Genomic DNA, 15,799 nt, shown 5'->3' with positions numbered 1-15,799 from the left:
GTGTCACCTCAGGCGCTACAAGCTATGTCGTTTAATTATCTAGCTAAGCTTCACGCCATAGAGCCCGATTCTCTTTGGGCATTGCGCAGTTTTTATGGGCAAAAGGCAGAATTATACCTTATGGTATGGACTTGTCAGAAAAATAGCAGTATTGCCATCATAATTCAGCCTAACGTGGGAGGGCTGGGAGGCGGCCGCGTTTAACCCGGACCTCGAGGAGCAAGGAGCCCTCGTCGAAACTGCACAGGCAGCAACTGTTGCCAACGGTGTTCCGGACTAGGAATCCTACCAGTCATGCCGTAAGCCAAGCGCTTTTTGGTTTGAAATACTGAACGTTTTCGTCACCATCGCGAATGAGATTTTTTGATGCTGTCGCATTGATTTGTAGCATTGCATGTCACTGCCACTGCTTCTCCCGTGCCCATACGCAGGGGCAGACCGGATGGCAGTGTGGAGTACGTGGTCCGCGTTAAGGTTGCCGACCACTTCCTTCCCCTCTATCGCCGGGTGCACGAGATGATCAAGCAGGGCCGGTTCAACTCCTACCTCGAGCTGCTCTTCCTGACGCTCGTCAACCGCACCCAGGAACCCGTGCAGCCGCCCAGCGTCACCTACGACGTCGAACAGAAGGTCGGTCTTCACTTGTCATGGCCACGGAACGCGCTGAGGGGCGTGAGCGCGTGGGAAACGCACGACCGAATAATTTTTAAGACAACGCATTCCTGACTGACTACCGACGGTGCCGGAGTGGTGCATACCGTCGATGCAGAGGGTGAATGGAACTGGATAGGAATGAGGGAGTGATTACTCATTAGCACGAACCACGGTTAAAGAATTCAAGCGCCGCCTTTGTGGCTACAAAGAACAGCTAGAGAGCTTCCACAAAAACTTCGTATGTGACGAATAATTCGTCCTGGTGCAAAGAACGAGCGCTGCGCCACTGTAGTTAGTCTGCCAGCTAAGCTAACCAGGACGGACGGCTGGCAGATTGCTTAGCTAGCCCGAATTGATTCACTCGAAGCAGGAACGGCGCCCGTTTAATGTGTTTCGTCCTACTTCCCAGTCCAGTACTATATGTGGCATGTGATGGAGAAAGCAGTTTTCTGGATAAGCAAAATCAAAATTCAGCTAACTCGCTTATTTGCAATCTTGAGCACTGCTCAGGACAGCTGTGAAGCTGCTTTTAAAATTCTTCAAAGTCTCAGGATTGAGTTCAAGGCTCTAAACTTTCAGAATGTCCCCAGTTAGTGGCGGACTGCGGACACGCGAATAAGAAGCTAACTTCCGCTCACCCATTTCCATCTCTCCCTTCGTCCCTCTTTCCACGTGTAGGGTGGCATACTGTGTGTCGCCTAGTTAACCTCCCTGCCTTTCAGTTCATCCTTTTCTCTCTGCTTTGAGCGCTGCTTCGAGCTCCCATGCGTCACACATTCTGGATCGAAGACTTCAGCGTTACAATGAAAGCTCTCGTGACATCAGCTGCCCTGGGGCCCGGTTGCTGTCTGTGGTTCGTGTCTGTTAGCCCCTAGAAATGACAATTTGTGGTGTCCTGCGGCGGGTGGAGGGGGGATGGGGACGTAAGCGCTGGTGGTGGTGGTAAACATTTATTATTTACAAGGAGGTGTTTGGGCCCAGGCCCTATGGCCCAGGTCCTCACAAATCTAGGTGGAGCCCCTATTCCGGAGCCCCAATGGCGTCTAGCGCCGCTCGCGCCCTGGCGACCAAGGTCCGTTGGGACTGCAGGTCATGGCCGCTGAGCAGTGCCGCCTCCCTAGAAGGGTGGGAGATGAAGGATTGAGAAGGGTGGGGATTGGAAGGGCAGGCCCAGACCATATGAAAAACGTCCGAGAAGCGCTGCCGTTTTCTGTAGCGACTGGCTTCAACGCGAAAGCGTTCAGGTTTCCGTTCAGCGGCAACCCCGGCGTCATGTGCATGGCGACGAAAGAGGGCAGCCCACCTGCCACCTAGGTCACGTGACCTTGTGACGTCATGACAGCCTACCCGCCGTGGCAGGTGGCAACTTGCCCACTGGATTGTGAGCAAACTGCCCAGCGTGGCAGGTGGCGGTTAAATTAAAAACTGGTCGCGAGAGGTTGCTTGGGAATAGCAACCTGGGTTTCAAAAAGTCCCAACGATGGCTGTGTCTGAAACAGCAAGCTGCCGGGGCAGTGGCACATCGGTTAACCGCCGAACTATTGCGCCAGGAATTGCTTGAGGACTCTCCCCGCTATCTATGAATGTAAAGTAGAGAATGACGAATCCCTCCTGTTGGCCACAGGAAAATCCATGTCCGTGTCGGCGAAGTGAGGCGCAAAATGGATCCCAAGCCGCTGAATGTTTCTGAAAATGTTTAAGAAACGTTTTATATTCACAAGAGATGCGACTTCTCACCGCACATTTGAAAAGTCAGTGGAAATTACAGACATCGGTAGATAAACCACGTGTTAAAGATCGACTGCTTCGCGCTATGCTTAAACGTTCGGCCCGCTAACGAGGGTCATCATTTGACTTATATTCGTGCCACACGGGTAAATTCAATGGCATTAAGTACTTGCTGCCTTAATATTTAATGGCATCCGCGCGCTGCCACACACATAAGTTTAATGGCATTAGCCTTACTGCCATTCGCGACCTACTGAGTTCGCCACAAATCATTCGCTCGAGCAGCGCGTACTCTCGTCCTCATCCCGCACACAGAAAAGCATGCAACTTTGTTAGTCACAACTTCCTAACCAGTAGCAAATGGTGACAGGTACGCTCGGCTTGTGTGCTGTCATGCGAGTTTGTGGCTACTTTTTCGGTTTGTCAAGCAAAACAGCGGTATATTCTGCAAAATAATTTTTATATTACATTTGAACAACATTCCAGAGGTATTGTGGTCATTAATTAGGTGAAATTTTCACTGCCTTGCGAGCGTTATCGTCATCGTGACCTTCATATAATAATATTAATTGTGGACGTGTAGCACCAACTACTAAAATGATGACATTAACAAACGTAAGACATTATGCATTTACTGTTTTTTCTTGTCCGCGTATGACACTGGTATTATCGACGCAAGCCCACGGTCACTACAAAAGGGAAGGATTATTGCCCTCCTGATGAACTCTTGTCACTGATCTCATCATGCGGTCGATTTAAACCATAGCGGGCCCGTGATTTTAGCTAAAACATTGGAGAGAGGCAATTGAAGTTTGGTTGCGTTAGTAAAGTAACAAGAATCGTTAATTATCTGGGTGCAGACCTAGTAGCACTATTAGCGTTGATGCTCTGGCCTTCTATAGTGCGCTTGGTCCGCTGCTGAAGACGTTCTTGCAGTCCTGACGAAAATGAAGAAAATAATAAAAGGCACCCACCAAAAGAAAGATGAAATGATGTTTTGGCTCCCACATGGGAGCCTTGTTCACAGTTAAGGCGAAGCGTAAAATCATTGCCTTAAATACGGCGCATGTCAGATCCCAGACATCTTGCGTATACTTGGGGTAGATTGCCATCACAACGGTTCAGCGTATTTGCTGTGCGTTTTTGCGATCCTGTGCGCTGTGTGGTACGCAGATCATGCCTCAGTTGGCAGAGGCTGCTCAGGACACTGCCTCCGAGTCACTGTGCACTACGACCTCTGACCTGACCAACGTGACCCCCTGGCTGACCTCCCAACAATGGCAGAGCTCGATGTACCGCCTCTTTCACTTCCAGAGGGATGTGCCGGTGGCCATGGAGATTAGGTGCCCGAAACTGTTCACGACCTTCTTCGACCTCAAGGCAGGTCCTCGCTCCGTGGACGAGTGGCACTGACGGGACTGCCGGCGCACATGGGGCTTTCTATTGCGTGCTAAATTCGACGATCGTTTGGTCAACGTGATGATTGAATGAAATGAGAAACGCTATCTCTCTTTCTCACATCTTAACCCTTTGATGTCCAAGATTTGCCTGGTTGTTAAGGCAGCTGAAAATTTAAGGGATGCTTTACAGCGCAGATATAGTGATAAAAATGGTGCCACAAAACTATTTGCTCTATTTGCAACTCCACCGTGCAGAGTTTCTCCTTGGGAGTTGCTCTTTTCTCGCCCTCATCGCAGGCTCCGGAGCTATGTTGATGCAACTTTCCAATTCTTTGTTGTCTGCTGAAGTGATTGAAGTAAGATATTACTGCCTGTATATTGTCCTGCTCTCGTTCTAATAATCATTATTTACTCACGTTTTTCATCGATATCAGGGTCATTTCAGCGTATCTTTTTAACAAGAAGTATTGGGAAGAGCCGTCTGTTTTCTGTGTTAAGAAGTTCAAAGGACCTTGTCTTGCAAAAGGTGGCAACAGAAAGATCAAAACTAACGTACCATTCGGGAATTTCTTTTTCATCCATTGCTCCTGAATAGCAACACGTGAATAGCAGGGCGAGAGATAGGACGTTCTCGATCGAGACCCCCCCTCCCTCGTGGCTTAGGCGTGGAGAAGGGAATGACTCCGCAGGGGCTTGCCTCCTGACAACTTAGGACATATAACAGTAATGGCCAGTACTGACAGATGGCGGCACTCGCAGCCGGCACTAGGTCCGTGCCACTGTACAGAGCGCACATCAAGCAGGGTCCCGTACCAATAGCTCGGCATATGAAGGTGAACGTTGAGTTTCCGCGCAAGAACGAATCCTGTTATTACTTCTGCATTCAGGTTGCTATGACTCATGGGTATTACTATTTGTCCGGAAATAAAACTGTTTTAAAACGGAAGAAAAAGTGTACTCTACACTCATCGTATTGATAAAGTGTCCCCTTTCGGATTAGGGCTTCTTGTATCCCATGGAATAGTAGACGGCGCTGACAACGCAGCAGCTATGCAACGCCGCCGCGACACAGTGCAGGGGCGGTCACAGGTGGCGTCCCTTTCCACTAGACCTTTTTTGCCTTGTCGCAGGGGAAGATGAAGAACCAGAGCATCGAGAAACCCGAGGCGGTCGCTAACCAGGTGGTGAGCTGGTACGCACTGCAGACGTGCGTCATGTTCTCCTACTCGCCGGGCATCGAGCTCATGTACGGGAACCACACGGCGGCCGTTGAAGAACAAGAAGCCGCCTGCCTGTACCTGACCACGTGGTTCTCTGGCACGGCGCACAACTTCGTCTCGCTGCCTATGGGGGGCGTGGAAGACATCTACTGGTACACGCGCTCTATCGTGAACGGGGTGAGCACGAGGAACGAGAGTTGTGGATATTAACGCGATAGCGTCAAGGCTCCTGTTCTGCAGAAAATCTGGCATCGTAGGCGTTGTGAGGGAAAAATCCCCGGAGAAGCAATCGAGGTGGGCCACCGAGGTCACATGACCTTGTGACGTCATCACAACCTGCCCGCCAGATTGTGAACAAACTGACCACCGCGGCAAGTGGCAGTTAATGATCGGTCGTGAGGGGTTACTCGGGAAGAGCAACCTTTGTCGCACAAGCCCAACCGGGGGCAACACCTGCCACCGCAGGGCAGTGAGCAATGGGTGACCGTTCTGGTCAGCTCGGGCCCGGGTACTCAGACCTTGGCCACCGAGTATGCCGCTAAGGTCGCCGCTAACCATGGGCTGGAGGCCATCTAGCGCGGACCGTCTGCATCTGAATTTTAAAGAACTAAACGTCTTACAATACAATGCGGTTGGTTCGCTTAACTTCTGCGCCAATGCGCCAGGAGTGGTGTGAGGAGTCCCAGAGATCTATATATGTAAAGTTTAGAATGACCAATTCCGCTTAATACTTAACGTGGAGGTTAAGTGCGCCCTCCAATTTTCAACGATGATCAACTTTTTCGTGCTGCTTTAGCTACCGTTTTATAATCAGGTTCTTTCTAACGTTGTATATTTTGTACAGTATATTTAGTCCTCTATATTTTTCATATGTATCTTCATTTTTCAGCACTCCCCCTCTGTAAAGCCTTAGGCTTTGAGTGGTAAAAAAAACGCGAACAAATGAAATGAGGTGAAAACAGTACGGCCATGTCTTTTGATAATTCACATCTGGTCATTAAAATTACGCGTTGCGCTGTGGAAGGGAATTGTACGGCTCCTAGACTGACCGCGCTGTGGCTCCGCGTCGACTGGAGAAAGTTATACCTGCTTAGCTCAACGTATGGTAGTGCTACATGACGTTGTGGGTGGAGTTGCATTTTTCCTTTGCTCAAGCAAACTGGAGACATCTTCGGTCGTTCACTTAAACAGGTCAACAACTTTTCCAGTCTGGCTATCCTTGGGATTATCACCTTGAAAATGTTAGCGGTAGGTTGTGCACGTCTCACCCGGTACTAGCACTTTCTGTAGACGCATCTTTACAGCACGTTTCTGGTTTACTGTGGCATTATATTTTTTTGGTTTTTAAGTAAAAGAAATCTCTCGGCGGACACCCGAACTGCGCAGTCAGGGAAGGGAGGAACGTGGGAGTGAAAGAAGAAAGGAAGAAAAAGGTGCCGTAGTTGAGGGCTCCGGAATAATTTAGACCACCGGGGGTCCTTAACGACATCGCACAGCAGACGGGCGCCTTTTGCGTTTCGTCTCCATCGAAACGCGCCCACCGCGCCCGAGAACTTCGGCTGGGTAGCCGAGCGCGCTAATCACCGAGCCACCGCGGCGGGTATTACGAAAAGGAATTAGCTCCAGCTAGTGAATGTGTCTCGTTTGTCCTCATACTAAAGCAAATGCATGTATTCGAGAAAGAACACACATATGCTAGTTGAATGTTAGCATCCGGACAGTTGTATGTCTCTCGCTAACATTTAATGAACCACATCGCCCCAAAATCAGCTGTTATAGTCAATCAGCTCAGTTTGTGCAATCAGCACTTCCTCTCTAAGATTCCCAGAGAAGCCACGTGGTTCATGAAGGTGCTGTCACTTGACTGTTGCACTTCCTGGTCCTGGCGGCTCTCTGTATTGAACGTTTCCAATGGCAACGATTTTAAACCGGCAACTATTTGGCTCCGACGCGATCCATAAGGGTTCGTTGCGGACTACTCCGCAACTCAACCCCTTACGTGCAGGATAGTCTATTTGCAGAGGTGGTTGGGCGGATGAGCAGCAGGTACCTCAGCACGGAGAGGATCATAAACAACTTTTTTTTGTAAGCGTTACCTTCCTTTATCTACTCTCAGGCAATATGGCGCCAAAATATAGTACAGTCTTTGCAAAAGTAACCAGGCTAGACGGTTTGCTTCGCAGTTTTTTATTGAAGCTATTACGCCAGCCCTCAAGCTCTAAATCTCTGTATGGTAAGGAGAACCCTTGTCCTCACCTTCTAAACATCTTGACCTTTAGGGAAGTCGTAAGGGTTCTGCTATTCGAATGAGAAGCAAACCATGCAGCCTGGATACTTTTGGCAAAGGCTGTATGCATCAGGGAGGCACATTAAACCTTTTTCGTAGGCGCGTGCACCAGTGCGGAAACAGCACAGGCCTGGGTCTCAATAAACAGAAGACAAAAGTATTTCACCCGTTCACATTGTTTGTTGTCCTCTACTTCACGCAATTACGTGTAGTACAGCAGCGAGGTTGCTTTTCTTACTCACTGTTTTGGTTACGCTCGTATGCAGTCTTAAGCTTGAGCGCCACTGGCACACGGAGCAAGGTGGACCTCGATGCCACGTTTGCACCAGTGTCACCGCAACCACCAGAAGCTTCACCTGGCCACGCGCGTTTATTTCGGAACACTTGTCTTGATGAAGCTCGTCTCCGCTAATTTTTTTTGCGCTGTCTCAGGAAGCTTAGAGCTGCGCACTGTCGGGAACTTGCGCTGAAGTTTGCGGTGCCGATTGCAGCGCCATAACACACTACCTAGCGCGAAGAGCGAGCAGTTTTGGGTAGTACTCTTAGTATTTTTCCGCGCAACCTTCAGGCGCTTATTGGCGTGAGCCTCCGCGCTCTGTGGAAGGCGCACGTGCCGTGCGTCAGCTATCTGGGCTACGCCGAGAGAGGGCTACGCCGAGAGGACGCAGCGAAGGCGTAGAGGTAGAACATCCGCCTCGCGTGCAAGAGGACCGGGGCTCAAATCCTGGTGCCGCGCAATTCTCCACCGGGTTAAAAAAAAAATCCGCGTGTCGATGGAATTGCATAACGAGGCCTGGAGTGCGGCCTGATCTCGGTAACCAGAACCGACAACGCACTCTCTCCCCAGAGCAGGATTTGGCCACCCTGGTGTAGTACTTGGGCACAACCTTCTATGAAAAAACCAATTAACCCTCGGCCCTCAGTCCCCAGCGGCTGCAGAGCAACTGACCACGGTGGCGGTCAGACCTGTGACGCAGCGGAGGGTGCTAAGAATCTCTGGCTCCGGACAGGCCGCCATTGGAATCTGAACCTGGCAACGTTTAACGCTAGAACTTTAGCTAGTGAGGCTAGCCTAGCAGTGCTGTTTGAGGAACTAGCGAGAATTAAATGGGATGTGATAGGGCTTAGCGAAGTTAGGAGGACAGGTGAGGCGTATACAGTACTAAAGGACGGACACATACTGTGCTATCGCGGGTTAGAGGATAGACGAGAACTAGGTGTGGGATTCCTCATTAATAAGGATATAGCTGGCAACGTAGAGGAGCTCTGCAGTATTAACGAGAGGGTAGCAGCTATAGTAATTAGGCTGAATAGGAGGTACAAGCTGAAAGTGGTGCAGGCCTACGCACCCACATCCAGCCATGATGACCAGACCGTTGAAAGTTTCTATGAGGACGTAGAATCGGCAATGAATAAAGTAAAATCGCAGTACACTGTACTGATGGGCGACTTCAATGCGAAGGTGGGCAAGAAGCAGGCTGACGACCACGCGGTAGGTGACTATGGGATAGGCTCTAGAAATAGCAGGGGAGAGTTATTAGTCGAATTCGCGGATAGAAATAATTTACGGATCATGAATACGTTCTTCGCAAACGAGAAAACAGGAAGTGGACCTGGAAGAGCCCCAATGGTGAGATTAAAAATGAAATCGACTTCATACTATGCGCTGAACCTGGCATCATTCAGGATGTGGCCGTCCTCGGAAAGGTGCGTTGTAGCGACCACAGAATGGTAAGGTCTAGAATTAGCTTAGACTTGAAGAGGGAACGGAAGAAGCTAGTGAAGAAGAAGACCATTAACGAGTTAGCCGTAAGAGGGAAAGCACAGGAGTTTAGGATAGCGCTGCAAAACAGATATTCGGCTTTAACTGAGGAAGATGATCTTGATGTTCATTCAATGCACGATAATCTGACATCAATAATTACGGAGTGCGCAGTAGAAGTAGGCGGTAGGACAGTTCGAAAGGATACCGGGAAGCTATCTCAGGTAACGAAAGATCTGATTAAGAAGCGCCAAAACATGAGGGCATCCAACCCTAGCCCGATAGAATAGAACTAACGGAGCTATCAAAGTTAATAAATAAGCGCAAAGTAGCCGACATAAGAAAGTTTAATATGAAGAGAATCGAGCATGCTATAAAGAATGGAGGTGGCCTAAAAACAGTGAAGAGGAAACTAGGCATAGGTAAAAACCAGATGTATGCATTAAGAGACAAGCAGGGCAATGTCATTAGCAACATGGATAAGATAGTTAACGTAGCCGAAGAGTTCTACACAGACTTGTACAGTAGCCAATGTAATCAGAGCGTTAATGAGAAAGACAGCGGTGCACAGCAATGCGTCATCCCGCCAGTAACGAAAGATGAAGTAAAGAAAGCCTTAGAAGCAATGAAGAGGGGAAAAGCAGCTGGGGAGGATCAGGTAACAGCAAATCTGTTGAAGGATGGAGGGGACATCGTGCTAGAAAAACTAGCCACCCTGTATACGCAATGCCTTATGACCTCGACTGTACCAGAAGCTTGGAAGAATGCAAATATTATCTTAATTCATAAGAAGGGAGACGCCAAGGACTTGAAAAATTACAGGCCGATCAGCTTACTATCCGTTGCCTACAAAGTATTTACTAAGGTAATCGCTAATAGAGTCAGGGCAACGTTAGACTTTAATCAACCAAATGATCAGGCAGGCTTTCGTAAAGAATATTCCACAATAGATCATATTCACACTATCAATCAGGTGATAGAGAAATGCGCAGAATATAACCAACCTCTATATATAGCTTTCATTGATTACGAGAAAGCATTCGACTCAGTGGAAACCTCAGCAGTCATACAGGCATTGCGTAATCAGGGGGTAGAAGAGCCTTATGTCAAAATACTGGAAGATATATATAGCAACTGCACAGCTACTATAGTCCTCCATAAAGTCAGCAATAAAATTCCAATAAGGAAGGGCGTCAGGCAAGGAGACAATCTCGCCAATGCTGTTCACGGCATGTTTACAGGAGGTATTTCGAGGCCTGAATTGGGAACAGTTGGGAATAAGAATAAATGGAGAATACCTAAATAATCTGCGATTTGCTGATGACATTGCCTTGCTGAGTCACTCAGGAGGTGAACTGCAAATCATGATCAATGAGTTAGGCAGGCAGAGCAGATCGATGGGCCTAAAAATTAACGTGCAGAAAACCAAGGTAATGTTCAACAGCCTAGCAAGGGAACAACAGTTCACAATTGGCAGCGAGAGCCTAGAAATTGTGACGGAATACGTCTACTTGGGGCAGGTAGTGACAGCTGATCCGTATCATGAGAGGGAGATAACGAAGGATAAGAATGGGGTGGAGCGCATACGGAAAACTCTCGCAGATCGTGAGTGGCAGTTTACCAATTTCCCTCAAGAGGAAAGTGTACAACAGCATAATCTTACCGGTACTCACCTACGGGGCAGAAACGTGGAGGCTAACGAAAAGAGTTCAGCTTAAGGACAACGCAGTGAGCCATGGAAAGAAAAATGATAGGTGTAACGTTAAGAGATCGGAAGCGGGCAGAGTGGGTGAGGGAACAAACACGGGTTAATGACATCCTAGTAGAAATCAAGAGAAAGAAATGGGCTTGGGCAGGGCATGTAATGCGAAGGCAAGATAACCGCTGGTCCTTAAGGGTAACGGAGTGGATTACAAGAGAAAGTAAGCGGAGCAGGGGGCGGCAGAAGGTTAGGTGGGCGGATGAGATTAAGAAGTTTGCAGGCAAATGGTGGATGCAGCTGGCAAAGGATAGGGTTAATTGGAGAGACATGGGAGAGGCCTTTGCCCTGCAGTGGGTGTAGTAAGGCTGATGATGATGATGATGATAATGATGAGAGAAGCTAGGCAATGAATGCTGTCAGCCAAACGCGGGTATCTAATCGCGCAGAATGTGTTTCCGCGTTTGCAGCGTCCCAAGCGGCTGACAAAAGCAGCTTTGAGTCGCCGAATGGAGCAATTGCAGTGCCACCTTGGCAGCGCAGGTTCCCCATAGCAAAATCCGCCGGAGCCGCGCGTTCAGTCAAGGCGTTCTCCTAGCACCCATTAGCACTGTGGCTGCTGTTGTATACAACGGCGCTAGGACCACAAAATTGTGTGTGTGTGTGTGTGTGGGGGGGGGGGGGGGTGTTGTGATGTAAGTGAATTCCCCTGTGGAGGAAAGAGACTCCTCCTCCATAGGTAGGCTCCATTGCATCTCCTCCCATCAAGTTCCTTGTGTCGCGTTGGTCGCGGCGCGTCCCAGGTGACAGACTCGTTTCTGAACGAGTTCATGGGATCAGGAGGGCGCGAGAAGAGCACCATCCGTGCCAAGCTGCTGACCCGCAACCGCCTTGCCATCAGCCTGCTGCGCCAGATGGCCACCACTGCCACTAAGTGGACCACGTTCTACTCGCCGCATCGTCCCTTTGTGCTCGTCTGGAGGTGGGCGTCCGACAAGCGGCTCCCCAGAAGCTTCTGGCAGACCGGCTGCTGCAGCCGTCAGGGCGCTACGAGCGCGCTTGCCCCTCGTGCCGCCGAGTGCTGCGGTCTGTTCGAAGACCTGGTCGCCACCTCTGAGTGGGACTCCTTGCCCCTCGATGGCATCGACGACGAGACTAGGAGGGGTGCTCCACCTTATTTGGTTCAGGTAGGTGTGGTTACCGTGTGGCGTGGCTTTTCTCTTGGTGTTGCGACTCACTTCCTCTGCCGCGCAAAACGATTAAAATGAATGTCACTGGGGCGCTTAAATTATTGACTGGCTGGCTGGCTGGGGTAAGCGTTAATGTGGTATCCGAGCTATCAGCGCTGCAGTAACATTTCTGTTCTTTTTATCCGCATCGATGGATTCGAGGCTGTTTGCCACCACTGCTAGGAGATATCAAGCAGCTAGTACTGAACTCATTTATAGTTTCTGCGATCGTTTTGATGTCACAGTGTAATAGGGATATCGCAGTGTGCTTTACAGAATGGTCTGTTCATTATTCTTGACGAGCGGTGTGTATAGGACATTACTTGCCACCTGTTCTGGGCAGGTACACCTTCACGCTACATCATATTCTTCGATACTTTCTTGGTGTTTTCACGGTGCTTCCATTCCTGAAATATTCGTGCCTGTGCTCTCACAGCCCATCGCTTGGAACGTGCCGTTCTTCGCTCCCGACCTCCAGCTGCCAGTCAAGTATGGCGCGCTGGGCTCTGTCCTGGCAGCCCTGGTAGCCGCCAACTATTTCGAGGCCGGAGAAGGCCGACAGTACGAGGCGCGGGTGGAAACGCTGACCGCATGCCACAACGGCACCGAAATGGCGGCCGCGGTACGAACGTCGATGGCGTCCTTCGACTCCATCGTCAGGAGCCTCGCACTGAGGAACGCGTCGTTGGAGGCGCTCTGGAACGCATACAGCGCCGTCTGGGAGGAGGACCGCGAACGCGAGGCGTCTGCAGAGGATGTCGCGCGCAAGCGCCGCTCCGACGACCGCCTCTTCTTCATGTCCTGGTGCCTGACGGTGTGCGGGGAACCGGGAGCTCGCGAGCTGTGCAACGAGCCGCTCACGTCCGGAGGCATATTCGCGAGGAGAAACTTCACCACCGCCTTCGGGTGTCGGGCGGGCGCCCCCATGACGGTGCCGTCTAAGTGTACAGCGCAGTAGGGTGGTCCTGCGTGGTATGAAGACGGAATTAAACTGCGAGGTCTCTACAAAGTGACATAGCACGAGGGGACTGGTCTTGAGAATACGGCTGGATATGGTGTCTTGCGACTATACTCGGCGCGGCTATCTGTAGAGCATATTTTGGGTCTCACTTGTGTGATGAGTGAAATATAGTATGTGACGGGTGAATGGTTGCTTATAATATGAAGAAATGAGAAGACTGTGGGACACTTGCAAAGCACCTTGTTTTGTTAGGTTTAAGACGAGATAATGCGCACCATTTATAGTGATGTGAAGTTTTGTGCCACACTCTTGCTAGCAGGTAACTACCAAAGAGTCTTGTTCAACTGTTGTGAAGTTTAGTGGCTTAATTATAGCTTCAGCTTCTCATCACACATGGTATAAGTATTGTTTTATTCGACACATGTATCAACGCTAATAACAGTGCGTTGTCTCTGCGCCTACCGCACTTACTTGAGCTGTTGACTGTATAGAGCTAATGAAACAAATTTACTGTGGAATCTCTTTAATCCGAACCCGTCATTTCGAAACTCTCCAGTTGATTCGAACTTGCGCCTTGGGCTCATCAAACCGCGGCCCACTGGCTCTAAAATGTGGTGCCGGGCCACGTTGTGGAACCAGTTAACGATCTACCACTTTTACACAGCGCTCAGCGGTGGCGTACGCGCGAAGAGCCCTACCAGTGATGTCGACTCCGCTGCGGTTACCCGCAGAACACAGTGCATCGGACATTTGTTCGGATCATCCTTTCTTCGATGCAAGTTCCGTGTAATTTGAAAAAAGTTGTGGCGCCTTTTAGTCGATATTATTCACGTACGATACTATAAAAACATCGATTTGAACAATCCAGATCCTCAACGTTGAAACTCAAGAAATATGTTGAGAATGTACCAGTTGTTCTGCGCGTTTATTGCATGACACTGAGCGAACAACCGTGTGTAGTCTATAGATAATCGCCTACCCAAGGCCCAATAGACACAGATATACATTACAAAAGTAAAAAAAAATTAAGCCTATAAATTTATAGATTGTATATAAACAGCTTGTGGAGAATATGGACAGTCTAAGACTCTCCAAAAAATTTGTAAGGTCATGCCGTGGCGATGCGGCCGTGAACGGCAAACTCCCATAAGCACTATACTATGTGAAGCAGAGTATTCTGTAACCCCAGACGGGTCGCAAAAAAAAAAAGCATGAATGATGTCCAGCTTGCAGTGAATAGACTGGTCTACAGTAAAAAAAAAAAAAAAAACATCCCGGCGGAGTCTGCTGTCGGTTTCTATTTGGGTACGGTACGGTACGGTACGGTACAGTACAGTACAGTATGGTAATGCGGGATTAACGCCACGAAGTTTAACATGGGCTATGAGAGACGCTGTAGGGCAGAGCTCAACATTAATTATAGCCTCCGAAGTTTTTATATCGTGTTCTTAGTGCGTCCCAGAGCACGCGGGGGGAGGGGGGTTGGTGCAGTTCGCCTATGTCGAAATGCAGGCGACCGGAAATTCGATTCCGCGCCTTTGTGCTGAGGAGCCGAGCGCCATAGCCAAGAAACCACTGAATATAACACCTTACGGCAGAAAAATGTCTTTACAGACGCGCACAGGTTACACGCGAGGTAACGGACGTTTGGGTGCACAGGAGGTTTCCTCGGGAGGGCTGGGCAATATGTGCATATGTATACATGCGACATAACGAAGAGAAAAAAAGATTGTGCATGGGCCTGTCGACTGGCTGCAGTCGCGCCAATCTCACGCCTCGTGCGAATAGAAGAGAGCGGATAGAATTCAGAGATGAGCAAATAACTCTCAGTGCGATTATGAATCTCGATGATACGAATGGGCAGCGATTCTGAGTGGGGTAGAGCTCTTCGATTAGTGCGGTATGCTGTATTCGGTCGCCAAATGCAAGAACGACGCGCACGGCAGGCAGAAACTGCTGTAACAATTTTCACCTCAGCTGTAAAGACGAAGAGAGCGGCAGTGGATGTACAAACTTTATTTCAAAGCCAATCAATCTGAGGGTCGCAGGGCTTTGTCCTCTTCCCTCTGGCTAGGCGTCGGCCGTCATCCCCTGGCACTCGGCGGCGGCCAAAATTGATTTACGATGCTTGTTTGGACTACTGGGTCTGGGTTGAGCATCAGAGCGGCCCATGAGTGTGGTGTGCGTGTGTTGCCATTGTATCGTGGGCATGTCCATATCATGCGTACCGTGGTCGAATATCCATCACAGTGTTTATACCAAGCATTGAACTTAAGTGGATATAGTTGGCTATAAATCTATGGGTATGGAAATACCCCAACATGAGCTTCCTCCAAGCTGTCTCCTCTTCTTTACTAAGTTTGCGATTCACTTGCGGATATTCCTTTCTTGTTAACCTGTAGTACTACGCGATTTCACGATAGGTGAGCATGCTATCCTTATCCTTTGCTATCGGTTCGTATGGAGGAGAGCCTGAGCTCGCCCAGCAAGTGAGTCCTCGGGCAAGTTCGTGTGCTCCTTCATATCCGCTTAGAGCTTGATGTGCGGATGTCAAGACCAGCAAAACCGACTGAGCTGCAACTTATCCCGTTTCCAGAGACCTTAACCACTTCTGCAGAGACTATGTCCCTCATAAAGTTATGTGCAGCGCTCTTTGAGTCACTAATAATATTTTAACCCCTTTCTAGATTGCAGAAAGAGCTATCGCAATCTCCTCTGCCGCGATCCGCGCCTTATAGTACAGCACGCTTCTATGCTCTTGTCTTTTTTGGCCACCACAGTAGTCATGGACTCCCGGTACCTGTACTCAGCTGCATTCGTATACACCACGTCCGCCCGTCCTCCGTACTTCCTTTAGAA

The 15,799-nt window shown here is 49.4% G+C and overlaps 1 protein-coding gene across 1 annotated transcript; it reads left to right on the top strand.

Annotated features, from left to right (window-relative positions):
• Nucleotides 1–440: 440 nt before the first annotated feature.
• Nucleotides 441–13,174, top strand: LOC144097938 (uncharacterized). The gene is made up of 5 exons (XM_077630534.1): nucleotides 441–630; nucleotides 3,556–3,762; nucleotides 4,913–5,179; nucleotides 11,554–11,937; nucleotides 12,416–13,174. Exons 1-5 carry the CDS (start codon nucleotides 517–519, stop codon nucleotides 12,935–12,937), a joined length of 1,494 nt encoding a protein of 497 aa, XP_077486660.1. The 5' UTR covers nucleotides 441–516; the 3' UTR covers nucleotides 12,938–13,174.
• The last annotated feature ends 2,625 nt before the right edge of the window (nucleotides 13,175–15,799 follow it).

The sequence above is a fragment of the Amblyomma americanum genome, chromosome 7 (assembly GCF_052857255.1).
Source record: "Amblyomma americanum isolate KBUSLIRL-KWMA chromosome 7, ASM5285725v1, whole genome shotgun sequence".
NCBI lineage: Eukaryota > Metazoa > Arthropoda > Arachnida > Ixodida > Ixodidae > Amblyomma > Amblyomma americanum.
This window is presented reverse-complemented; position numbering and strand designations above follow the sequence as displayed.